The sequence below is a fragment of the Lepisma saccharinum genome, chromosome 6 (genome assembly GCF_977018435.1).
Source record: "Lepisma saccharinum chromosome 6, izLepSacc3.1, whole genome shotgun sequence".
Lineage (NCBI taxonomy): Eukaryota > Metazoa > Arthropoda > Insecta > Zygentoma > Lepismatidae > Lepisma > Lepisma saccharinum.
Window position 1 is genome coordinate 20,076,274 of NC_139234.1, and position 26,368 is coordinate 20,102,641.

General features: G+C 41.8%; 1 protein-coding gene across 4 annotated transcripts in view; it reads right to left on the reverse strand.

The window, feature by feature from the left end:
- Positions 1–26,368, reverse strand: part of LOC145988613 (protein Fe65 homolog) — a 486,515-nt gene that overhangs the window by 229,501 nt on the left and 230,646 nt on the right. The window contains exon 1 of one of the 4 annotated variants that reach the window (XM_083123620.1): positions 822–978. The exons of the other annotated variants lie outside the window; for them this stretch is intronic. Within the exon in view, the coding sequence (XP_082979746.1) occupies positions 822–852 (31 nt within the window). The 5' untranslated portion in view covers positions 853–978. Of the gene's footprint in view, positions 1–821; positions 979–26,368 lie in introns of those variants that run through there. 4 annotated transcript variants of the gene reach the window in all.

Here is a 26,368-nt window from a genome sequence, read left to right on the forward strand (position 1 = left end):
TCGGGGAGGCCAATAAGTGATGTAGAAGTCCACTTACAAAGGGGATTAGAAGATAAAGAACCATGCAGGGACGAACACTTTTTGAGATTCTCAATTAAGATGGTTCTGACAGCACTGTAAATTAGGTCCGGTCCCGATTAGCCTATCTGAGTCCAAAAGTAGTTTCTAATTTCGCCAAGTTCTTGAGATTCAAGGCACGAACACAGTGACAGACGATCATTATAAGAGTTTAACTGAAAACTGCTTTACACTTGCATTTTTATTCCACAAGTAAATTACTAAATTCTTTTCACACTATGCATTGAAATTCAATACCAACTCGAAACTTTGAAAACTGAACTGTTTTTAAATTACCTGAACCACTTGAACAATATATGGCCTACCAAAAGAATGGATTTTTATAACCAATGTAATGCAAAGGAGATATGCCGTTGTGACAAGCGACACGTCAATTGAATTCAAGCCAATCAAATGCAACCCTTAGTTTATATTGTTGCTATTTTACGTCGCTTTTCTACATTTGGCTAATCGAAACGATGAGTGATAATTAAATACAACTAATGAACTGACGCTCCATCGGGACTCGAACGCGAAAACATTGGTGGCGAGATTAACTTAACGAGCATCGAGCCAGCAATTTACGTTAACCCATGTTAATTAATAATAACAAATATTGAATGAAAATGACGGTAAACAAAACAACTCTCTGTATGATCCCAATATATAAGGTAATGCGCGGTCCCGTAAAAAAAAGTTTGGGTTTATTAGCATTATATTACACTACTTTCAATACACTTTTAATAAAATATACATTTACGTACCTAGCTCGATTTCAGCACTAAGAATCCCCATGATGCTTATCGGTTACCATGGAAAAGCACTGGAACTATTTTTACTCGCACACTCGTTCCGAAAAAGCTAGGTAGCGGCGTTAGCACAGGCCAGACTGGCTGACTGTGTGGGTGTTTTCCGAAGAGCAGAGCGGGAGGCGTTTCTCCAGCCACGGCGCCGCTCCGCCGACCCGTTCGAGCAACACGAGCACCGGTGACTAATGGCTCCTGTACATGTGTCGCCACGGCGTTCGATCCTTAAAGGCGCCAGGTGTGCGAGGCTCCACCACAGGCCATTACCGATTCCTTCATGTTGCGGAATCGGTTCAGAAGTGTAGCAATTGCGAACGCCAAGCCTCGGATGTTCTATCTGACCAAGGGCGACCACAGGGAGGGGGAGTAAGATTTCATATTTTGCCTTTAGTAGTCATTTTATTATTGTTATTGTTTTTAATATTATTACTATTAAGCGGCTGCAGTGGTCTAATCGGTGCCAACCCCCATGGAGTGGTTAGCACAACGCCATACAATGCCAGGGGTCCCGGGTTCGAATTCCGGTGCGGGCGGGGATGGTTGTGTTTGTCCCAATGAGAATCGAGAGAATTAGATAAAACTGATATGTGAAAATTGAGGAAAAAGTGAACAAACGAGGGATACTACCGCTTAGGGGGTATTACTTTATTAAAAAGGAAAAAAGGAGTTACTGCGTCTGACTGCCACGCAGGAAACCCGGGTTTGATTTCAGGGGTGGGCGATCTAAGGTCGGAATTTTTCAGCTTTGTCCTCGCGTTCATAGTGTAACGGGCTTCCATCGGTCAGTTCAAGAAAGACTTGGATCGAATCAGAATGTGTTAATTAGGGTACAATTTTATAGACACTAAAAACTTTTAAAATAGGCAGGCACGTTGATAATGATTAATAGAATATTCTATCTGGTATAATACAGAGCATTCCCTGACATTCGCTACGAGACTCGGCGGCAAGCTGCCCGGCATCAGCGCTTGTCTTTTTCGGTGAACGAGGTCCGCGACAGTCGCTAGAGTCGGCTATTAAAATTACAGTTTTCATATTGGGTACTAACCTTGACTACAGAAGGTGTTGAAAATGATCTCCCTCTGCTGCAACACATTCCTGGCATCTCCGAAGGAAATTGGCATTTACACGTGCAAGTTCGTCTACTGTAATTCTCCCGATTTCTCGTACAATACAATGGTGTGCGGATTGTGTTTGTATACTTTATTTTTTAGATTTTACGAGGCTTAATATAGTGGTCCTAAGTGGACCAGGAAATTTCGTTGCAAAACGTCGTTGCACTTCTCCACAATTCCTCTTTCCGAAGTAACACTCGACAAGATAAATCCTTTGTTGTAATGTAAACTTTTGTGGTGCCATATTAAACCACAATCTTCAACACACGGACACGACACAACACAACGTCCGAGGTAAGGTTATACTGGCGTCAGTCTGCAACGTCAACAGAAAGCGAAAGAGAGCGAAGGCAGGGAGAGCGAAAAAAACAGACTGCAGCGTGCGATTGTCGCGGACCCCGTTCGCCGGGACGATTGCCGCCGAGTCTCGTAGCGAATGTCAGGGAATGATCTGTATTATTACAAATTATAAACTTCAAATTGAATTGAAAATTGTTGGGCGTTGTATACCAGTTCAGACTAGGGTCTACTATTTAGATAGAAACTGGATTCGCTTTTCTTCCTTTCCAAATACATCTATCACTGTGTTGATGAACAGTTCTATGTCTTTTTGTACTTTTTCACAATGCACAGATATCACCACAGAGACCAGTTAACCTACTGTCCTTCATGATACCTCTGATCCATATTTTTACTTCGTTAACAATCACAACATAAGGTGTTTAATAACTTAAGGTTAAAGAAAGGATGGTAATCATAGAACTCGTACAAAAATCCGTCGTAAGAAAAATTCTCAACACACACTGAACCTGGTAACCACCTAGGTTTCGAACGGATTTCAAGCGAAAAATATCAATGCTTTCTACTAATGGAACTTTTGCCTAACCATTCGTCCAATTCAGATTTCGTAAGAAAGGAAGTTGCTCAATCAAGAGTGATTCTATTATAGATACCGAGTCACGTGACAAGAAATGATGAAACATGAATTTTAGAGCTGACCCACAGAATACAGAATGTTATTTTATGACACTATTGCACTAATGTTATTTAAAATACATTTAGAATTTTAAAATATCATACAGGATGACCATAAAGCCAGGAACCAATCTGATTGCAAATGAGCCATGCCGCTGCTCATTGCTTAGAGTATATCACTGAATTATAAATATTTCTAACCAATATTTGTAAAGTTCAAAGTTTAGATTTATTACTACCAAAAATAGAATAATAATAAATAGTATAATTAACAATAGGCTCTCATATACCCCCCCCATTTCTTTATACCAGAGCTGGACCAGTGGCTCTGACTGCCACGAGGGAGATCTAGATTCAATGCCCGAGGCGGGTGATTTCATGGATTAGATGGAATTGTTCCAGTAATATCACTGCATGAAGTGGCTCTGGGGTTCTCCCAGCCTCTAACATGTGGGTGCCTGGGAAAGGGTAGGGGTCAATATGGTCGATCGGAGCGCGGTGCTGATCATATCGTCTCCACGGTCGACACGGTAAATGTGTGGGGGCCCATATCCCTTCATGGCATGTTGCAAGTGAATGAATGAATTACATTTTTGGGTGCGTTGGCACATTCTGTACCCCTCAAAGTGTAGTAAGAGGCATACTCTTCTCAAAAATGCTAAAAACATATGTTGAAGAACTGTCATCACATCCTAGAAGCTCTCGCCACGAAAGCAGTCCAGTGAAGGTCACGCCACCTACCTACAGTGTTGCCAATAAGCAACAATTTCAACCGACGAATTCAACAGCATACAACGCGCGAAGTGTCGAACGAGCAGCTTAGAAGAAGTGTGGCAACCCTGGAAGGCCAGGGGTGCCGAGGAGGCAAGGGGAAGCTTCGACCTTGACTGGACTGTTTTCGTGGCGAGAGCTATAGCATGGATGATAAACAGTTGGGAAGATTGAAAGTACATATATTTGAGGTCTACATCTCGATATCGTTTAATTTCACATGGTTCTTGTTTCAGAGCACGTAATAATTTATTTTTCCTTCTTAACTTATTAACTGAGGTAAGCAAATTTTCAAACTTACCATTTAAACATGCTTTAGTGGGATGCTGTAAAACGAGTCTAGCCCCAAGGTTAATTGTCCAAATAAAGTATAATATGGTTTAGGATACCAATTTTATTCCTGCAACTTTCGAAATAAAACCTTACATTCAATTTGAAGTTCGAAACGTTTTATCACAATCCTCGGCATTGAAATACTTATTCCGATCAAAGTGCAATTCAAGAGACTGTAAAATCATGACGTTATATATTCTCCAGCAGATAGAAAGATTCAAGTCCGCAATCAAATTTCTCCATTGAGAGGCTGCAAAGGCATTACATCTCTATAACTTTGCATCAGAGGAAAACGATTGAGACGAATTAAATGAAAATCGCTCATTTCGTCTCCTTTTGCGATTGAAACTAAAAACCACATGGAAGGAAGTAGATGTTCTAAAACTAACACTTTTGCCACCGTAGTACTCTTTATAAGTACTGTTTTTCAAGAGGCGTTCTTATATTAACGTTATCACTAGACGCTAGCCGTTGATTCGACAGCTGAGGACTTCATTCCGAGGCGTCGATTCGTCAGTTCTGCGAGTCGCGTCCAGTTCCACTGTTTTTTCTATATCGCTACTTCATATTTGCTCTTTCAAATAAAAACCTGAATATTAGTTGGGGCTCTTGAAGCATGGTTTCATGGGTTCCCAAAACAGTAGGATGTCTATATTAGGAATTGTAGCTTTCCTGGCGACGTGATTCGAACAAGTACTCTCGGGTTTATCAGCCAGGTTTATTTGATGTCAGGGTTCAACTTTTCGAGCGGATACATCATCAGGGAATGGCATGTTTCGAGAACAATTTGTGCGCTCGAAACGTTGGACGCAGACATCAAATTAACCTCGCTGATACCTGAGAACACATGTTCGGATGTTTCTATTGTGAATGCCAACGTTTTACATTATTATGACAAAACCAAAAAATATTACTTCCGAGGCAAACGGGGTACTACCTTATTTTACAAGGCATTGCCTTTACACAATACACTACCTTGGTTCTGCCATTGAGTTTAATATTTAACGTAAAACAGTTGGACTCTCTTTAATTCGAATTTGGATAATTCGAACAGAAGTTTATTCCCCATGAAACAATCTTTAATGGCGTGATGGTTTTGTTATTTCGAATTTGAGATAATTCATACTTTCTTCGTGTCCTTTTGGAGTTAGAATTAAAAGGTCCACTGTATCATATACTGCATGTATACTGCAAAAAGTCCAAGACTGTCAATTTCCGCAACCAGCCAACGTACCATAAACAAAATAAGATGACCGATTTTAAAGTGTTGCCGGTCATTGCACAGTTACACTAATTTAATCAATTTTCATTATTCGGTTTTTAAATATACAGTGGACTCTTTTTTAATTCGAACTCCAAGAGGGCACGAAAAAAGTTCGAATTATCCAAAATTCGAATAAACAACATGTCATTAAAGATGGTTTCAAAAGGAATAAACTTCTGTTCGAATTACCCAGTAATTATCCAAGTTCGAATTAAAGAGGGTCAGTCCACTGTATATAATAATGGTGCTTAATAATCATATTTCTTTATGCATGATAGAATATTCAAATTGAAATAAAAGTTTTCGTCCCGTTTTTGCAAATTAACAAGCAGACTGTTAAATGTTAATTGTAAAATATTGTAAATTTTACGGTAACTTTCAACAGTATACAAGGATCGTTATGTTGTGGTAGGATACAACAATATTTTGTAATCTTGTTTGTATTCATTGCTCCGCTTGTGCACGATGGCACGTAACCCTTGCGCAGTTATAGACACTACGGGTGAATACGTTATTCATATCTGCGTTTTATGTGAGAAATAAATACACATGGAAGATTTACGGGTGTCTTAACTAGCACTAAACATTTCATACCTATCCTACATTTAAGTTTTTAGTGGGAAGAAACAACATACTCCGTCCTGGCTCGCTTATGGAGTAAACCATTTGTTCCTACATGTTTCTTAGTTTCAATTATTTTTACATGTAAAGAAGGGTTTGTAATGAAAATACAGGTGTTTGTTTATATTTTGTAGTCATTCTTGGTGGTTAAACATTAAGTACCCCGTTCTACCCCACGCTTCCCTATACTCCTGGTTCTCAACTTTCCCGCCAAACTTGTATTTTAAAAGTCGATGAGCCGATCCAACAATTTTACTCGTAAATAGCTATTTTTAAAAACTTTATATATTAATGAATATGTACCCTTGACATTTAATAATAATAAATAAATTATGGTGCAATCATAAAGAGTATTAGTTCGATTATATCAAGGCTTGTTGACAAATATAAGATTTGGTTTAAATTTGTTGACAAAGACTGGATAAGGGTGGCCACTCTAGGGGCCATGATAAAATTCAAGTATAATTCTCGGTTCTCAAGGCAAACTTTCCAAAAATTCACGGCTACTAGCAGATGTTTTCTCTATTTCAGCCTTACGTATTATCGCCTCTCACCACCCACACAAATATATTATCAATATAAAGGGTCTGTGTGATTCCAAAAGATCCGAAAATTCTAATTCAATTCAATTAAGCGGTATATAAATCAAATACTTAAGGTGTGGAGTTTACATTTGCCATTTCATATACTCAGGCTCGAAATACATCTACAAACACAAGTCACAAATGTTACAGGATATAATAATCTACTAAAAGTTGTTAATTCTGCAAAAAATTCAAACACATATTTAACTAGTACATTTCAACATATCTTGCCTGTCAGACTGCCTGCAAAGGACTAACAAAGTAAACGGATTGAGAGAACTAAGTTTCATTTTCTACGCAGCTTTCTTTTCCTTCCTCAATAAAAATAAAAGCTGAACTGTGAAAAACTTGCCTCGGGGCATTTATAAATGTACATAAATTGAATTGCATTTGGATTAATAAAAGTTGCAATTTTTCACTTCAACGGAGAACAATTCACGCACAATTCCCTGAGCCGAGCCAATAATTCACGTATAATTCCCGGAATTCAAGGAATTCCCGGAATGCAAGGAATTCCCGGTGAGTAGCCACCCTGTGAAAACAATGGAATCTTTTAGTTTCATCTTCTCAATATCATTAAATTAATATGGTAAGTGCAGATTTTCATTGGCATGTTCCATTTCTTGCACCGAAACTTCCAATCAATCAGAATATTTCCACTTCAATATATTTGTAAATGAAAATTGCTGCGCAAACTAAATTGGCCCTGGTGCTCGTTCCTCAATCTCCACATTTGGAGGCGGGAAGCAACGCGACTCCCGGTTAGTTAGTTTGATTTCTCACCGCCACTGTCACGAAAGCATTTTATGATATCGCAGTGGAAACCCGAACGAAAGGTCATCTTTCCAAGCGCTTGCCAGCTCGGGCTGCAAGTCGCAAACTTCTGGACATCATCTCGCGGCCTGGTATAATTGACGCCAGTGTTCCAGGAGTGTGTAGGGCAACAAGTGTTGGGAAACAAGTTTTCTGCGAAAGTGGTGACTCTCGAGAGCTAGACCAATTAATGTGTGAGAGGGGAAGCGATCGCATGGAAGGAGAAACGCGGCTGCAGCTACCAGCCGTTTTCAGCAGTGCGCACCGATTTGTTAAGCCCACTAATCTTTTCCTTTTTTGGGGGAGGGGATGCGGTATAAGAAAGGCATGAATTCAAGTAAGATGAAGCTACACATTTTGAAATATGATCTTAAAACATTTATTAATTAGTATAACACTGGAATAAGAGTAATTAATTCTCGCACCGGATTGGCCTCCCTACAGAAGACTCTACCAGCAACAGAATGAATAAATATGAAATACATTCTACCCAGATAAAAGCACACTATCATATCGCTGCAGATTTTTAAGATTCGGCTAGGAACAAAGTAAAAAAAACAGTGGAGAAATTTATAATGACATGTTTATTACTTTCATTTAATGGTACACGTGATGCAGAAAACACAAAAATTTAAGAACACATACTGTAATCGTTATTATTTAAAAAAATAAATTTATAATGACATGTTTATTACTTTCATTTAATGGTACACGTGATGCAGAAAACACAAAAATTTAAGAACACATACTGTAATCGTTATTATTTAAAAAAAAAATAGGTAATGCAATTTTCCATAAGCGAATTAAAATTTATTTTTAAAAATACGAGGGGGTATCAAAAAGTAATGCCTGTTGAGGTATAATTTGTTTAATAATGGAAAGATTGAAACAATGAATATACATATAGTTTGACTGTAGTGTCCTCTACTCAGAGTTACCCTTCCACACAGTTGCCATCACGTTTGATGCATTGAGCCAGCGTTTTAACCAGCCCTCAAAACCAAAAATTCCACAGAACACTCCCTGCCCCACTGTTCCGAGCAGTTTTAACCTCCTGTAGGTCATCGAATCTCGAAGCACAGACTTAGCTCAGAAATAAGTATTGAAGTTCAAAGTGGGAGAAACCGAAAGTGTGGACATGACAGAGTGGCAGGCCATCAACGTCGTTGACCAACGACAACCGCCACAGGGAATGATGAGCTCATTCGAGAGGATAGACGCATCACCATCCAAGAAATTTTTGATGCAGTGCACATGTCCTATGGGTCAGCACATGCAATGATTGAGAGTTTGGAATACCCTTAAAGTCTGAGCTAAATCTGTGCTTCGTGGCATGAGGTTCCATGACCTACAGGAGGTTAAAACAGCTCTGAAAGGTGGGGCAGGGAGGGTTCTGTGGAATTTCTCCAAATTGGTTTTGAGGGCTGGATAAAACGCTGGCACAAATGCATCGAACGTGATGGCAACTGTGTGGAAGGGTAACTCTGAGTAGAGGACAGGCATTACCTTTTGATACCTCCTCGTATATTTGTTTTAAAAATGTTCATACGGTATGCGGCTGAGCGTTCTGTATTTCTCTAACCCTGGTTACGACCATCACCAACCTGCCCCCACCACCCTTGGGCTCGCCACTGCTTGCATCCAACTGCAGTTGGGCTGCATTTTCTGCAAGCCTTGCACTACGTTCAAGTTCCAGAAGAGTTGACCCAAATGCATCTCGCCCACGGGACGAGCAAGTGCCACTCCACCTCAACAGAAGATGCGTTCGCCCCGAGACGTGTTTACATGCGCTAATCTTCCTTCCCGGCAACTTTCATTAGCACGAAACGCCACGGGGAGGGAGGAGGAAGTTCTCCGGAGGGGTCGAGGGAAACTTCGGGTGCTTTACGAGAAAGCGCAAAATGTTTTCGGTGCGGACTCTTGCGAGTGTCGTGGGGCCGTGGATCAATGCCTCCGCAGACTGTCCCCGCCCCTTCCTGCAGTTAGCTCGACGATGTGGCAGCCAAAGCGGCTCCACTTGAGGGTAGACAGGTGCGAGCGGAGTCACGCGATCGGTCTCTAGACTAAGGGTCGTCATGGTAACGGGGGGCAGGAACGGAGTCCATATACCTATCAGCAATGTAATTTTTCCTCCCTTCCTCAAAGTCCCCCCTCTTGCTTTCTTTGCACTAAAATAGCAACTTTCAAACTTGGGGCGACCTCAGTGTGCATCTATTTCAATATCGTCCGAATGAACACTGCTACTAACCCCAGCCCCCCGGTGAACAAGAGAGTATGAATTTTTCTCCATGTTGCAAGTGTAAGAGTTTTCTAAGTTGATTATTAAGCTAGATACGATGTTTGAAAAATATGATAAGAATTTTCAGAATCCCATGTATTCCTTATGGGGAAAAACGCAAAAACTTCCAAGTTACGGCTAATCAAAGGAGGTTCAGGCTTTTCCGCCCGCCAATCAAATCTTTAACCTGCCCTCTTTCCGTTCATGTGTTTTCTGAACCATCCCAAATTTGATATTCCCAAGAGAACAATTAAAATAATACTCCCATAAGCGTCATGCTAAGTTTTCTCCTCCTCCTGCGACCGTTCAGCGCACAGATCTCTCTTTCCGCTGTTCAACGCGGGGAAAATTCGGAGGGGGAGGAGCAGTTGCGGGTCCTCGCGTCTGGCTGGACATGGAAAGTGTTCCTCGTGCCCTTAAGGGTAAAAACACAGTGAAGCACATCTCTCATCGCTAATTGCCAGAAACTTGCATGGAAAATTTTTCGGCAATTCAAAACCACGGAGTCAAATGGGGAAAAACATAGTGGAGCCCCGCTCATCGCAAGATGTTCCCAGGATCAAACACGGTTTGATCTTGGGTCTCTTGTTTCAAGTAGAAGGTTCTGTGATTGGTCCACTCAAGGTCACTTCACACCTTCGTGGAAGACACCCTCCTCATTTTCCCAGTTTCTTTTGACAGAGTTCCGCTCAACGGAAAGAATGGAGACCAGTTTGAGTGGGAAAGGCTTGTGCAATCGTTTTCGAGGTGCCTGTCCGACATCTGGTTCATTCATTATATCCTGACATTTTTATGGCTTGACCGGGCTCCGTTCGATTAGCAAGGGTCCTTGTGCCGCACTGTGTTTTTACCCTAAGGCCAAATCACACTGAACTGAATTTCCAGTAGGAATGCCCTAGTTGGCGCTGGACTCGCTACCTGGTTGGAAATGATGGCTGCCAGGCTCGTTTAGGCGACTAGACCGTGTTCTAATTGCAACTGGCTTCTCTGCTAGATGCAACAGCCAATGTGAGGAGAGTTTGGCCTGTGCTTTCCGAGCATTAGTTGGTTTTGTTCGCTGCTCGTTGAAGATTTACAAAAAATGTAATTGTAAATCTATTCAAATTAAGGAAAGAGAAGGCACAGCGGTGCTATTTTGAATAAGAATAATACTGCAAGTGTGAAGACTATCAAACATCTGTAGAACTTGATTTTCCTTCATCCCAACTTACGTTTCATGACCGCGTATACATCCGTATACATTGTCGCTTTCGGCAAATATCATCTCTATTTAGCCGCCGCGTGGAATGATCGAATGGAAAGGCAGAGAGAGGAAGGAACAAATGATTTGTCAGCATCAAAGATCGGAATCCCGATCACTGAATTAAGAGTATCTAGTCCCGAATAGCGGGAATGTTCTATCCAATGTATTGCATTCCATAATCGTGGGATTGGAAAACCTACATCAATGCGGTTACCTACTCGGCTATGCCAGCCTTGATTAGGCATTCGAACTCTTCCTATAATTTTACACGGTTTCTGGGCTATATATGTATTTTTCGAATTGCAGGTTGTTTCCAACTAGTAGAGGAAATAAACGATTTCACATGGAAATAATTGCAACACAAATGTTTTATTTTTTTATAACTGTACAGAATGGTATAGGGAATAATATATTAAAGAACGGCAATCCAAATATTTTGGAAAAATCCGCCATCTTGGAAAATGCCGTCAAATTAAAATATTTTAATGAAGTATTTGTCAACGGTGTGCCTGACCTAGAAATATTTTCCTAATCACTGTTAGCAGAGACAATGGACGGAAAATAACGCCCAGCAAGACAATAATTAGAAAGCAAATGTCTTTTGTGCTAGATTGTGTGAAATGGTACAGTAAATTATCCGAAAGGTCTGTTTCTTCTATTGCATTCTTCATTATATTGTATTTCTCTAATGTTCAGTCTGTATGTATATATATATATATATATATATATATATATATATATATATATATATATAGCTATGTCTGACTTGGCTGTTGTATACTGTGCAACGCCGTGTACACCAGCTTAAAGTTTAAAGTTATATTTTTTATGAATCTCAAGTGTTTGTTGTTTGTACTATGTCAATCAAAAATGGAAAAAGAATACTGTATTCATGAACCAGTTGGCGTTGCGGGCGTTATACTTCGAGAAATTGCCCTAATCCAGAAGAAATGCATGTAAGCGACAATCTAAATTTCTAAACTATTTATATTTGCTAAACAAGCTAATATCACAAAGAAGATATTCTGAAGAGAAAAAAAAAACGTAGACTCGAGTAAAACAATCAACAAAGCATCAAGGACTGACATTCAGAAAATAAAACAAGAGATAACCTGAGTTTTGTTTTATCGAAGTATCGTGTCTCAGAACGTCTAGCGACCATTTTGGATCAACAAAAAATTCGGGAAAGATAATCAGCACGCGATTGGACCCCGTGACCTCGAGAATGCAAGGCCTGTTTCACTAACACTAATAAAAAAAATATGAATGAAAGACGTGCTTTTAATCTGAAAGTGTGGTGGGTGAGCTGTAAAATTTGAAATGCTAAAATACCACATTTGTTCCTGGTTATATGTCTCACGATTAGCCTTGTATATACTCTTATCTCTTTCATTTAGTCTACATCTCACTGGCCATACTTTAAGATCGCAGGAGGGCAAGCCGTTCGTGTAGTAGGTTTAATTTTGTAGTTCTTCGTAAACATTTTACGTTGGGCTACGAACTGCTCTATCCGCACGATATGCTTTACGGCACACATGTATACCCTTCCATAAAAATTATATTTTTCCTATTATAAGTGGCTTGTGTGCCATCTTTGGCTAATCGCGTAAGTCAAACACCTTCTCGGTCAAGCACCGTATTTTATCTTCTGGCACAAGCGCGGAATGCTTTCGCGGTTAAGTTAGGCTTGTTAGTTTTCAATATCTTACCATAAATACACAACGGAAGCATTTAACTTGACATCAGAAGACGAAATGCAGCTCATAACTATTGCTCTCTCCATGAAAACAGACCAGTCAAGGTCGGAGCCTCCCCTTGCCTCCTCCACACCCCTGACACCTCCACACCCCTGACACCCCACACTTCATCTAAGCTGCTTAGTCGACACTTTGCGCGTTGTACACTGGCGAACTTTAAAAAAAAGGTTTCCCTCCTCTCAGTGAGATAGGAAGCAACAAACAAAAACCGATATTGAATTGGAAACACTCCAGCGTCAATGCCGAAACTCTATGCAAAATAAGGAAGAGCTGCACAGTTGTCAGTCGTGAACACCACACAGAAGAGCAATGTTAACCATGAGTCATGAAGGAATTAGCACAGCGTTTCTTTCTGTGGTCATTCGGCCTCGGAAGAAATATTCGTTGTCCATTTTGACCTTTCAAGAAATCAGGTTCTGAGCTGGCGATTTATTTCCTTCATGAATGAAAATAGGTCGTTCATTTTTTTCGTTTCTTTTCTCTCTTTTGTCATTAGCTCTAAAACAAATATAAAAAGAAAACGAGCAAATAAGGTCGTTTCTTTCGGCACGTGACAGGCATATGTGGTACCTTTGCTATTTTTACGACCATATTATATCCCTCTTGTTTACTTTCAACGATAAGGACGAATGTTGGAGTGACCAGAAAAAATGAACGAACACAATAAGCTCTTAAATATTGGCCACGCTTCGAAAAACCCTTCCTTGCACGAAAATCACACTGTGTCCATAGGATTTACGACTGAATGCTTGCTAAAGTAATAGAAATGTGGATCCCCATTTCCATTAATCGTTCACTCTTCGTATACACTCGTGTCCAAAATTAAGGTGACAAATGAAAAATGCAAGAGAACAACAAAATGATGTATTGAACGGGGTTGTGCGTGATAGAGGAGACAGAAAACAATAAAGAAGAGAGAGGATGCACCAAATGAACAGAAAAGAAAGAGCATTTAAGGAAGAAACCTGTATTACTGGATTGGGTACAAAACTCATACAAAGGAATACAACGATTTAATTCCATCCTGAGCATTCTGGTGACCAGGCACTGCCCCTTAATAAGGAATATGGTCACCACGAACAGCAATACATGCCGCACAACGGTTTCCCATGCTGTTCATGAGGGTGTCAATATGTTCCTGGGACAAGGCATCCCATTCTTCCAAGAGACCACATCGAAGCTCGTCTAGGGTTTGTGGAGGGATAGGACGTGCTGCAAGCCGCCTCCCCAATGCATCCCACACATGTTCGATCGGATTTAGGTCGGGTGAACGTGAGGGCCATGGAATTCGTCGAATATCCTCACCTTCCAGGAACTCATCCACAAGTTGAGCACGATGTGGACGGGCATTATCGTCCATGAACAAGAATTCTGGGCCAACAGCCCCTCGGAAAAGTCGCACTATTGGTTCCAGAATGTCATCCCTGTACCTCTGGGCAGTGAGTGTGCCGGGGTTTAGCACATACAGGGGCGTACGTTCAGCACTCATTATCCCTCCCCAGACCATGATGCCACCACCGCGGTATTGGTCAACCTCGTGGATGCGAGATCGATGAAAACGCGTCCCAGGATCTCGCCATACACACATTCGCCGCGAGTCACTGTGGAGACTGAAGCGCGATTCATCTGTGAAGAGCACAGATGACCACTGTTCTTGGGTCCATTGTCCGTGTTCGCGACACCACATGTATCGCTCGCATCGGTGATAGGGGGTGAGGGGGATGCACACCACTGGTCGTCTTGCAAAGAGTCCTGCCGCATTGAGTCGTTTGTACACAGTTTGACGCGACATTGAGGCTCCAGTTGCAGCATACAGGTCCTGGTAGAGCTGAGTTGCAGTCCTGTTTCTATAGCGACGGGCTGTAATTGGCATATAACGGTCATCGGGTGGTGTTGTCCGTCGTGGCCTCCCTTGCCCTGGTCGTCTTGTTATGGTTCATGTCCTCTGGAACTGGTTCCACATTCTGGAGACCACTTGGCGTGACACATTCAACCACCCTGCCAATTCGGCCTGTGACTGGCCTGCTTCCATTCGACCGATTGCTCGCCATCGCATTGCATCGTCCAGACGTTGGTGATGAGCCATCATGCTCGTTCGCCCACCTACAGCTGTCTACTGACGAGGTTTCTGCCGTCTGCAAATTTCTCACCTGCGGCGCAGCTGTTCCCTTTCCACAATTGTGCAATGACGTCACGCACTATCCTTCCCTTGAGTGTTTCGATAGAAGTGTTGCGACGTGTTGCATATTTCCTGAAAGTGTTGTCCATTTTCATGCACGTATTTGCGACTTTTAACACTTTTTCCCTTTGTCACCTTAATTTTGGACACCAGTGTATTTTGAGGTCACCTAATTCGGACATACGACCCTAAGACAGCTACACACTGCCAAAAAAACTACAGTGTCAACAAAGTAATTACTGTATATTTATATATTTTATTCTTGGTAATGGAATATTTTTCCCTTCAGATTCTTATTTATGTTTGATTTGGTTTATTTACTTCGCTTTTCTGCCACTTTTGGCTAAACGCGACGATGAGGAAGAGCGATGAAATGATGAAATTGATGAAGGGGCAGTCACAATGAACACCGAACGAATACAATGCCTAGGCGGTGTTTAAGCAAGCTGTGTTAACCACTCTACCACGGAGGCTGGAATCCCTTTTAGTTAGGAGAAATCGTTCCTTGACAGCGAACTAAGAACAGTTAATATGCGTCACGTCAGAGTTATAATAATTTACATTTCTAACAATCAATTGGGATTTACTCTTAACCATTTTTTTGCCTACAACACAACTTCCACACAGTTAAGATCGTTTACACTAAGGACAACAGCGTTAAAGTCTATGCTTTAAGGAATGATTAAGCACACTATGATGACGGAAAATAATAATTCACATGACTATATTGATGCATTAAATCGGTGAAACATTAATTCAGGAAGAAATATTGAAAAACGCAGGGACACAATGACCAATTGATTTATTTATCTTACTTCGCCTCTCTTCTACTTTTGAGTAATCACATAGATAAGGATGAAAGGTGTGTTAAGACGAAATTTGTGAAAGGCAATCACAAACGTAGGACACAGCCCAAACTTCACAGACCATTATACTGGCCTTGTGTCTAGACGCCAGATCCTCGTTAATCTGCAAAATATACTCCATTGTCACAATGACGTAAGCATTCGTAGAATAAATTTGTATATCATTCTCCCCCCAAGAAACGTAAGCTAAACTAGTGCGCATTCTGTGATATGTTCATTACTTCTCAGGAACCACTCGCGGCCTTCAACTAGTTTATCCTGAAAAACTGCGGGTTAGGACATTAACAGATATTTCAGGGACAATATACAAAGAATACTGTCACATACGCAGAATGCAAAACATTTCTATTTTCTCATTTCTACTACAACCCCGGCGAAAAAAGGCTGCTGGAGCGTGGTGCTGATCGTATCACCTCCAAAATGGCAGAGCTCGAGAATATGCGGTGCCCTACTACCACACCCCCTAAATGTGCCTTCATGGCACGTTGCTATAGGCACGAGGAACTTTACCTAACCTTTACTACTACTAACTACTCACGCTAGGAATTTTGATATTTTTATACTTTTTTATTTGCCCATTGCTAACCTGGTTCATTCTCAGCCATAACAGAAATTAGTCGATGCAATAAAAATACGCCAAACTTAAAAAGAAACGGGTGTCAGCATGCGCGCGCGCATGCACACACACATACACAGAGAGGGGGGGGGGTAGGAACACAAAACTCTTCCACAAACTGCCCAGATCATGCCTGATAAGACTCCAACAGAAAGCTTTCCGGAAACAAGTTTACGTGCGCATAAGGTAGCGATGGCCTTGTCTGCACTGCAACTGCCTTCCCCCACTTTCTTATCCAATACAGGAGTAATGAAGTGTTTCCAACTACCTTCCAATCTAACTATGAGGAGGGAGACCTTTTTTTAAAGTTCGCCAGTGTACGTATGCGGTTGATTTCGTCGCTTGAAATTGTTGCTTACAACACTGCAGGTGGGCGGCGTGACCTTGACTGGACTATTTTCATGGCTTTAGCTTTAATTGCTAATAATCATGAGTTATCGCCGGTGAATATATTTTGACCAAAAATGAATAATTATAACCCATAATATAATAACTTGAAATGGAAGTCAACAACAGGGTAAAATTTTAAAAAGTGCAAAAGGAAGAATCAATCGTAAATCAAAAATATTCAAACATGGATGTTCCTTTTGAGTGTCCCCTCATCCTACAGTCTAACATCATCACGATTTGCCAAAAGTGGCAGAAAAGTGACGCAAAATAAGAAAATACAAATGACTGTAATTATCAACTCTCTTGTATTAACTAATGGAATGTATTAAAATAAAATTGCACGTACGAAATATGTAATGTTAAACAAAACATTCACTTTCAAGAGGGAGGGAAAGCCAATGAAGTGAACGAATACAGAACTATCGCATTCGCAAAAGTGGATAGACATGTCCGAACAGACTACTAGTAAGCTAGGTTCATTGGAGGGGAAAACCCACCCTCAAATTGTAAGACTGTGTGCTTCTAGCTGGCCTGAAACCAGGCTCTGCTCCCCTCCCCCTCCCCTCAGACTCCATTAAGAGAAGATTGACCCCGCGGATTGCGGAGCGCAGCATCATGCAAAAGGAAGCGTTATCGTCCGTCTGCAGACAATCGTCCGCCAGAAGCGGTTGCCATAGCGAAGTCTCCATCCGCCGACCTCTTTTGTGTCTCCGCGTCCTACTTCGTCAACAAACAGGTCAGTTTCTTCGAGCGGCCAATCCTCTGCGATATACGCTGGCTGGGAGCTTCCTGGCTGTCGCCTTCTCGGCTAGTGTACAAATGCTACCTCTCCCACACTATTTTCTGTGAAAGTAGTGCGGACTTTGCACGCGTCACATCCTCCACCTATTCGCAATTATTGCCAGATCTAAGTAACCTTTACATTATCAACAACTCTCACGATTCGCGATTGATTTGGTTTAGTTATGTTAGTTTATGTTAAGGGAAGCTATACAATTGTGATTACTACAATTTGCATTTCTTGCCGATATAATAATGTGCTTCCATCCATTGTATCATATGCACGAGGGCTAGTCAAAAAAGAATGAGAATGAAATTTTTACTTACGAAATACATTAGGCAGGGTCCAGTTTCATATGGTCTTTTTCGAAGTAGTCCCCATCGAGTTGTATACACTTGGCCCAACGTGTCTGCCAATCCTGGAAGACGTGATGGAACCCGTCATTTGACATCGTCTTCAGAACCGCCTTCGCCTTATTCAGAGCGGCCTTTGATGAGCCGAAACGCTTGCCCCGCAGCTCCGATTTCAGACGAGGGAACAAAAAAGGGGTCACATGGAGCAAGATCCGGGCTGTATGGAGGCTGCGGGACACATTCAATGTTTTGTCGAGCCAGATATTGGGCAACAACTTTGGAAACGTAAGGGCGTGCATTATCCTGGTGTAGGCGATAACCAGATGGATGCAGCTCAGGGCGTTTTCGACGGATGTGTTCAGCCAGGGTCTTCAAAACTGCCACGTAATACTGCCCAATAACAGTGGTATGCGGGGACAATTCATGTTGGTAGACCATTCCACGGTAGACGAAGAAGGAAATCACCATTACCTTATTCGCTCTGGCTTTCTTTGGTGTCGGAGAACTGGGTGATTTTCAGACTGTGCTCGCCTGCTTGCTTTCGGGATCGTAGTTATGAAGCCAACTCTCGTCACCAGTTATGATGGAATACAGGTAGGCCTGGCCATGCTCCGCTACCAGACGCTGAAGCTCCCGACACACCTCCACTCTCACCTGCTTCTGTTCAGGCGTTAGCAATCTCCGCACCCATCTTGCACATATGTACGCGTCTCATGTGCAAGCGATCGTGCAGAATGGTGAAAGCACTACCATGGGAAATGTGTAACACGTCCGCCAGTTCATCTATTGTTATTCGGCGATCTTCCCGAACAATGACGGCAGCTGTGTTAACCATGATTTCGTTCACTGCGGTGGCCGGAGCGCACGGACCGCCCTGCTTTGTGGTCGGAACACGACCCTCCTTAAACTGTTTGAACCACCGAAATGCGGTTGATTGTGGAAGGAGATCTTCGCCGTATGCCTGCTGCAACATTTCGTATGCTTCCGTGGCGGATTTTTGCAGACGGACGCAAAATTTCAAAGCCGCGTACTGCTCCTCACGAACCGACTTTATTTTCTGTATGCGACTTCTGGCCATTCGTGTTTTGTTTGAGCAGTGTTGCCAGACGTATGCGCATTCGCGCTTGCAATTTTATCTGCCGTTTTCACGAGACACGTTCTTCTCGCGGAAATTTGTTTCACTGTGGGATATATAAAAAAAATCATTCTGACTTCTTTTACTAGCCCTTGTATATACTTCGATCACATTGCTTCATATGTATATACTTCGATAAGTCCACAAAAATACTCAGGGTGGCCAGTTACTTTCCTATAATAAATGCCCTGACTTATCCTAGATTTCCAGATAACTCGGTACCGTACAGAGCTTCGGTGATCCAATCTGTTGGGTGTCTAACTGCCGAGCGGGAGACCTGGGTTCGATTCCCAGGGTGGTTGACTTCGGGTGGGATTTTTTCCAATACTTCCTGTTTGGAGAGGCTGTGAGCATCGCCCACATTCTAATAAATGGGTACCTTCGGGAAACCTTGGGAACTAAAGGCGGACGGAGCGTGGTGTGATCACATCACCTTCGCAAATTATCGGATTCCTCAGATGTGTTCAACTGTAAGGAACAGCATATTGCACATTTTCACTAGGGTTTTCAATATGTTAAAGAAATTTTCTGACTTTCCAAGACTTTCTAGTCGCAGGACAATTTTTAAAACTTTTACAGGTTTTAGAAATTTACAGATTTGAAAACCTTCACACCAACCACAAAGACCAAGTTCTGCGCAAAATTTCTTTTAAGTCCATTTTAAGAACTAATAGGGACCAGACCTACAGTTCAAAGTGGAATCCGAATCAACAGTATCAAATTGAGGGCTGCTTGATAGAAGCTGACTACATAATCACAAAGAAATACCCCGATTGCCGACATACTCGAAGTCTGTGTTGTTGCTGTTGTGTTGTTTATGTGTATGTGCACATACAGCTTGTCGCCGTGCAAAAAACTTTCACAAGGCATACAGGTCTCGTTATGACTTGAAAAACGGCGATATCTGTGTACGTGTGAGTATCCTGATAGGAGGGCAATCTGCTTAGCAACTGTATATGTCTAGGTTGCGAGACAACACAGGAAACTTTTAAAGCGGAAGAGTAAAAATAAAACTGCTTGTAAAGAAAATACGCTCTTCCTATGCAAGTATAGAGGAAAACTGCCTCAGGGTCTCCACGCCTAATAAGATGAATGGCCTCTCCTGGAGCGGCTACCCACAAATCCCCAGAACACGGGCCAAACATATGTAACCCTGTTCCCTGAGGGCATCGCAGCAGGGAGGGGTGCCATGGGAAGAAAATAAAGTAGTAGAGTACCTTTTCTTACTTTTCTAGTCATATAAATATATTTTCAGACCAAATATTAATCGAGTGCTATTATTTGGCTTTATCATGATATAGCCTATTTAATTTAATATCCGAGAATAAAAATTGGAATGAGATAAGAGGTATAATAGAAATGAAAAAGAAAAAAAACAAATATTTACAAACTTTAGTTCTAGACGGGTGATTTTGTGAGCATGTGCAAAGCTAAATGAATATTTATCTCTTAATAAGTAGACCTAGTGTCCGGGTACCAAGTCATCAATTGAGGCTCGGTGAGGCTCGGTGAGGCTCGATCGCCTTAATGGATTTCTCTCGTAAGGCGCAGTGTTGCCAACTCTTACCCGAAAAAATCACCAAAGTTTTTGGTCTAACCTAACCTAAAGCAAGGAGCTGGCAACCTTTTTCTCGCAGTGTTGCCAACACTACACCCGAAAGTAAAGCTCGGTGGGGCTCGCCTTGATGGTTTGCTCTTGTAAGGCATAAGCCCTATTTTCTCGTAGTGTTACCAACATCTTACTCGAAAAAATCACCAAGGTTTTTGGTCTAACCTAGCCTAAAGCAAGGAGCTGGCAATCTTGCTTGAGGCTTGTTTTACAGTGCATAAAACAAGGTTGCCAACCTACTGGTATTTTTGCCATAGCCTTTTACAAAAAAAAAAAGAGAGGGGAGAGAGAGAGGGAAGAGTTAAACAACCGACAGCCTACCTACAGCTTTTTTTTGTCTAACCTAACCTAAAGCAAGGAGCTGGCAACTTTGCTTGAGGTTTGTTTTACAGTGCATAAAGCAATTTTTGCCAACCTACATATACTGGGCAAGGAGAGCCGGCACTGCCGTAAAAGAGAGAGAGATGGATGGGTGGTAACACTGCACGGGTTCAACGTCATCAAATAAAAATCGCCTTAATGTTTTTTTCTTGTAAGGCATGAGCTCCATTTTCTCGCAGTGTTGCCAACATTTTACTCGAAAAAAATCACCAAGGTTTTTTTTTGTCTAACCTAACCTAAAGCAAGGAGCTGGCAATTTTACTTAAGACTTGCCTTACAGTGCATAAAGCAAGGTTGCCAACCTACTGGTGCTTTTGCCATGGCCTTTTACAAAAAAAAAGAGAGGAGAGAGAGAGAGGGAAGAGTTAAACAACCGACAGCTACCAACACCCACCCTAACCTAACCTAACCTAACCTAACCTAACCCACCCTAACCTAACCTAACCTAACCTAACCTAACCTAACCCACCCTAACCTAACCTAACCTAACCTAACCCACCCTAACCTAACCTAACCCACCCTAACCTAACCTAACCTAACCTAACCAGGTCTAACCTAACCTAAAGCAAGGAGCTGGCAACCTTACTTAAGACTTGCCTTACAGTGCATAAAACAAGGTTGCCAACCTACTGGTACTTTTGCCATGGCCTTTTACAAAAAAAAAAGAGAGGAGAGAGAGAGAGAGGGAAGAGTTAAACAACCGACAGCTGCCAACACCTACCTACAGCTTTTTTTTTCTTGGTCTAACCTAGCCTCAAGCAAGGAGCTGGCAACTTTGCTTGAGGCTTGCCTTACAGTGTATAAAGCAATTTTTGCCAACCTACACACACTAAACAAGAAGAGCCGGCAACAAACACGCACTGCCGTAAAAGAGAGAGAGATGGGTGGATGGTAATATAGTATGTGTGTGCGTGTGTGCGTATAATATGTAGCATTATTAACTAGAGTGTGTTGGCAATTTACTTACAACTAAAAAAAAATAGAGATGCCAACGTTGCTGTAAGATGAAGAGAGAGAGAAAAACTTATAGCTGACAACAGTAATGAGCGAATGCGCCATATCGTAATTTTCCAACTCCGGCAATGTTTGTATATCGTGATTTTTGTAAACCTTTCTCGGGGGAACGATGTGCCACACACACACACACACACACACGTGTATTGTGACACAAACAAACAAACAAAATAATAATTGTTGTTTTTTAGGATTTCTGGCCCCCATAACCCCGCCAGGAGTGCGTGGTGCCCAACCAAAAAAGTAAAGGTTTTCCCGTACGGCCTTCGAACGTAAAATTGATTGACGTAGGGGGGGCGAATCTCTTCGGGGATGTTTTTCAATTTGTATATTTACCTGTGCATACTATTTATTATTAATTTAGCCGTGTTCTGTTTGGCATCTATTTCGAGCAGTTTGCCCGGCGGTAAAGTCTTATTGTTTTTAAATTTTTTGATTTTTTTACGCAAGGTCATGATCTTACGGATGCACGTGGCATTGAGCGTGTCCCGTGAGAAATACACGTGAAGATCAGCTTCCGTACAGCCGGCGTGGGATTCGTAACGCCGCGATAAACATTAACTTCCGTACCGGGCAGAACGCCTGTTCCGGCGGCGTGGAATTCGCGCGACTCCCCAAGTTCACGTTGAAAGGGGAGAGGCCGGCTGCGACCATGACGCTCGGGTAGAGTGACGTGAAGTCCAATGTCAAAATAATCTTATTCTCTGTTCTGTTTTTGAGTACCACGTTCATGTGAGGGTTACGGTGCACGTAACCCTCGACCAGGTTGTGATGATACTCGAGATGCTGCCGTGGGAAACACAAATATTGCTTGTTCTGCAACGCTTCGCTGAAATAGTAATGCGAGAGATGCCAGTTGAGTTGATGCCCTCGAACCTGGTCCGCGCGCAACACGTTCTGGCAGCACAATTTGGGTCGCCCTAAACTCAGAGGCCTAGTGAGTTGGCAATACTGACACGACCTAGTTTTTGCTTATATTGTCGCCGCAACCGGATGTTTTTTTTGGTGTATATTGGCTGCACTGCATCCTGTTTATTGCAAAAATAATCCACAGTGGGTTGGATATTACAAACAATACGAGTCCGAGTTTTGAAAGTGTAATGTCTGGCATCGAATACCCGGTGACTATTTCTGATACATCAAAATTCGAAACACGAGCACGAGATGCAGAAGGAAAACGCTTAATCATCAACGTGTATTCCTATACGTTGGATAAACATGTCGTGCATCCCGTCAGGATAAGCGATGTCGACAATGATGATGCTCGTGTGATTAATCTTCTTCTAATTTCAAACGACAGTGTTCACTATTACTGTCTCAGGAATGTTATGCTTTTTTTTTTCTCTATAAAAAAGAGAGATTTGTGTTGATTGTTTGGTTAAAAAGAATTTCCTAATTATTTGTTTTTTGTCACAAGAATTGTTTGAATTTCAAACATTCCTAAGTGTTTGCTTAAAGATTGATGCATTAACCTGAGTAGATAGTATTTGTACCTTTGACCGCAACTCTGATTTCTTGACCAAACGACCACAAAAAGTTGAAAAACTCACTTCCTCTCCCTGTTCCGCGCCTTATTTATTGCGCTGACGATGTTTCACGGGCGCAGAAAAGCAGTGATGAGTGAAAGATGAGCTCTCATCCTCTCATCCTCTCATCTTCTCATCTTCTCATCTTCTCATCCTCCAAAATGTTTGTAGATCGTGACCTTTGTAAACCTCTCTCTCGAGAACGATGTGCCACACACACACACATACACTCACTTTCTCTCCCCGTTCCGCGCCTCCTCTCATCTTCTCATCTTCTCATCCTCTCATTCTTCAAGGATGAGTGCACCTTATCGTAACCAAATGTTTGTAGATCGTGACCTTTGTAAACCTCTCTCGAGAACGATGTGCCACACACACACACACACACACACATACACACATACACTCATTTTCTCTCCACGTTCCGTGTCTTATTTATTACGCTGGCGATGTTTCAGGGCGCAGAAAAGCAGTGATGAGTGAAAGATGAGCTCTCATCTTCTCATCTTCTTATTCTCTTATTTTTGAAGGACCAAATGTTTGTAGATCGTGACCTTTGTAAACCTCTCTCTCGGGAACGATGTGGCACACACATACACACACGCGCGCGTGTATCATTTTCTCTCCCTGTTCCGCGCCTCATTATTGCGCTGACGATGTTTCACGGGCGCAGAAAAGCAGTGATGAGTGAAAGATGAGCTCTCATCCTCTCATCCTCTCATCTTCTTATTCTCTCCACCTTCAGAATATTGTCGTCAATATTAGAGATGAAGTTGGAGTGCTGGAATCAACGGGAACAAATATTTATATATCGTGACCTTCGTAAACCTCTCTCTTGGGGGAAGGATGTGGCATATACACACGTGTGCGCGTGCGCGTATGCCTTTTATTATTTCCGTATTGTAACACAAACAAACAAACAAAATAATAATTGTTGTTTTTTAGGATACCTGGCCCCTATAACCTCGCCAGGGTGCGCGACGGCGGCGAAATCATCACCCATTTAGATTTGTACTGCGAATGTTGTCAAAAATTCAATCAACGTTGTTTATTCTCAATGCTAGAATCTTACATAGATTATTCTCTAAAACGAAAATCGATAATCCTATGCAAAGCCCCCAAAGCATTCAGGCAATTTCTAATGTTCGCGTGGATAGCGACGCTCGGTAGAACTTTTCCCGTCCCCCGTGTAGAAATTGTGTTTCATCGCTCAATGTCACCACGGACCAAACTATTTTACGAACCGACCCAGAAGCATTTGCGCAAATTCAAAATTACCGAATGTTATTCGACAGTGGTTTGGAAAAATATTGAAATCAATTTTCGATTCGTTGAGAGCAGCATCAACTCAAACGTTAGCTGCCATCCCGGAGCTTGCACAGCGAGAAATAATTGTTTCGTCCGAGGTGAAATTATTGTTTTCACGTAACGTGCAAAGTATATATAGCAAGCATTTCCAAAAAACTGACATCATACAATAATGCAATTTTGAAAAACGACGACAGGTGTGTTTGAACGTTCATCGTGGCTTCGAAACCTCACCTATTTTTTTTGTTCCGTGCCCGCATATTGGAGCGATTCACAAGCTGCATTGCTGCACGTGGAATCACAAGCACGAAACAAGTGGATGCTTTGTTTTCAGGCATGGTTGAGTTTTGTGCTGGGGGGATCGCCCGTTTCACATACTACACCCTGACAGAGCGTGGAATAAAGAGGTCGACAATACATGCATGGGTGGAACTGTCAACGCCCGTTTATTGTTATTTGTCCCCCACAGGATATTGTGTGCATCACAAAAGTTTTTGTTGAAAAAAGTATAGAATTGTTCGTTTGTACCACACGCATGAGTGAATCGGTCAACGGGGTTCATTGCTAGGATACTGTGTTTTAACCAAAGGGGGGGTCGAGTGGGTGGGGTTCCTATATAACACACCAGTTTCTCCTTTTGTACATCATTATCATAGTGAACGTCAATCGTGGCAGTTCAGTATTCTTTAATTTGTTTGTCTGACAGTATACATATATATCATCGTGGAAGTTTTAGTGAGCTACAAGTTTTTTGAAGTCTCTCTATCTCTCTTGAAAGGTAAGTTCTTTTTCATGATATATATATATTTATTTTGTTTTGCGTCTGACACACACACACACACACATATTCAGAAGAATCATAAAAATTGACACACACACCTCCTACAACAGTGTGTGCACTGTTCGCGTCTAATATATATATGTACTTGTGGAAGGAAAAAAAATGTTTAACATTTTTCAACTTTTTTTCCTTCTGTTTCAGTGCGCTTTCCCCTACCACCACCACCATCACCACAACCCCCCAAAAAATTTCTCTGTATATATATATAAATAACAGAGGGAAAAAATGGAATCGCAACCAGGTCCCTCCGGTCTTTGCGGGAAAGTGGCATGTCGCAACTGTGAGAAGTTGATTTCTAAACCTAACATTGCTAGGCATTTGAAAAAATGTCGTCTACCGGATCATGATGTCGTAGTCCCGCCGGCAAAGAAATCTCGCATTGATGCGCATGAAGGCGGTGCTTTGAATAAAAGTGCACGCATCATGACCTATAAATCTGGAAGTGAAAAGTGTGACTCGAGCATCTTCCTCGACAAAGTGAAATCTCTGGTAGTACATCAATTACGTGATTGCCTCGTCAATGTTGCAATTAAAATTCATCTCGTCTTGACCCTGCTGTATGAGAAAGTTGTCTCGTCCGAGTCAAGCACTTTCAGTTTTTACGTAGGGTGCGAATGCTTACACGATGACAATAACGAGGATCTGGAGGAAATTGTGACACGGCTATTCGAGCACTTGGGAGAAAAACAAGAAAACTTTGAAGGTAGAGGAAGTGGGTGGACTCTTTGCGGTGAGAATCACACGTTAGAACT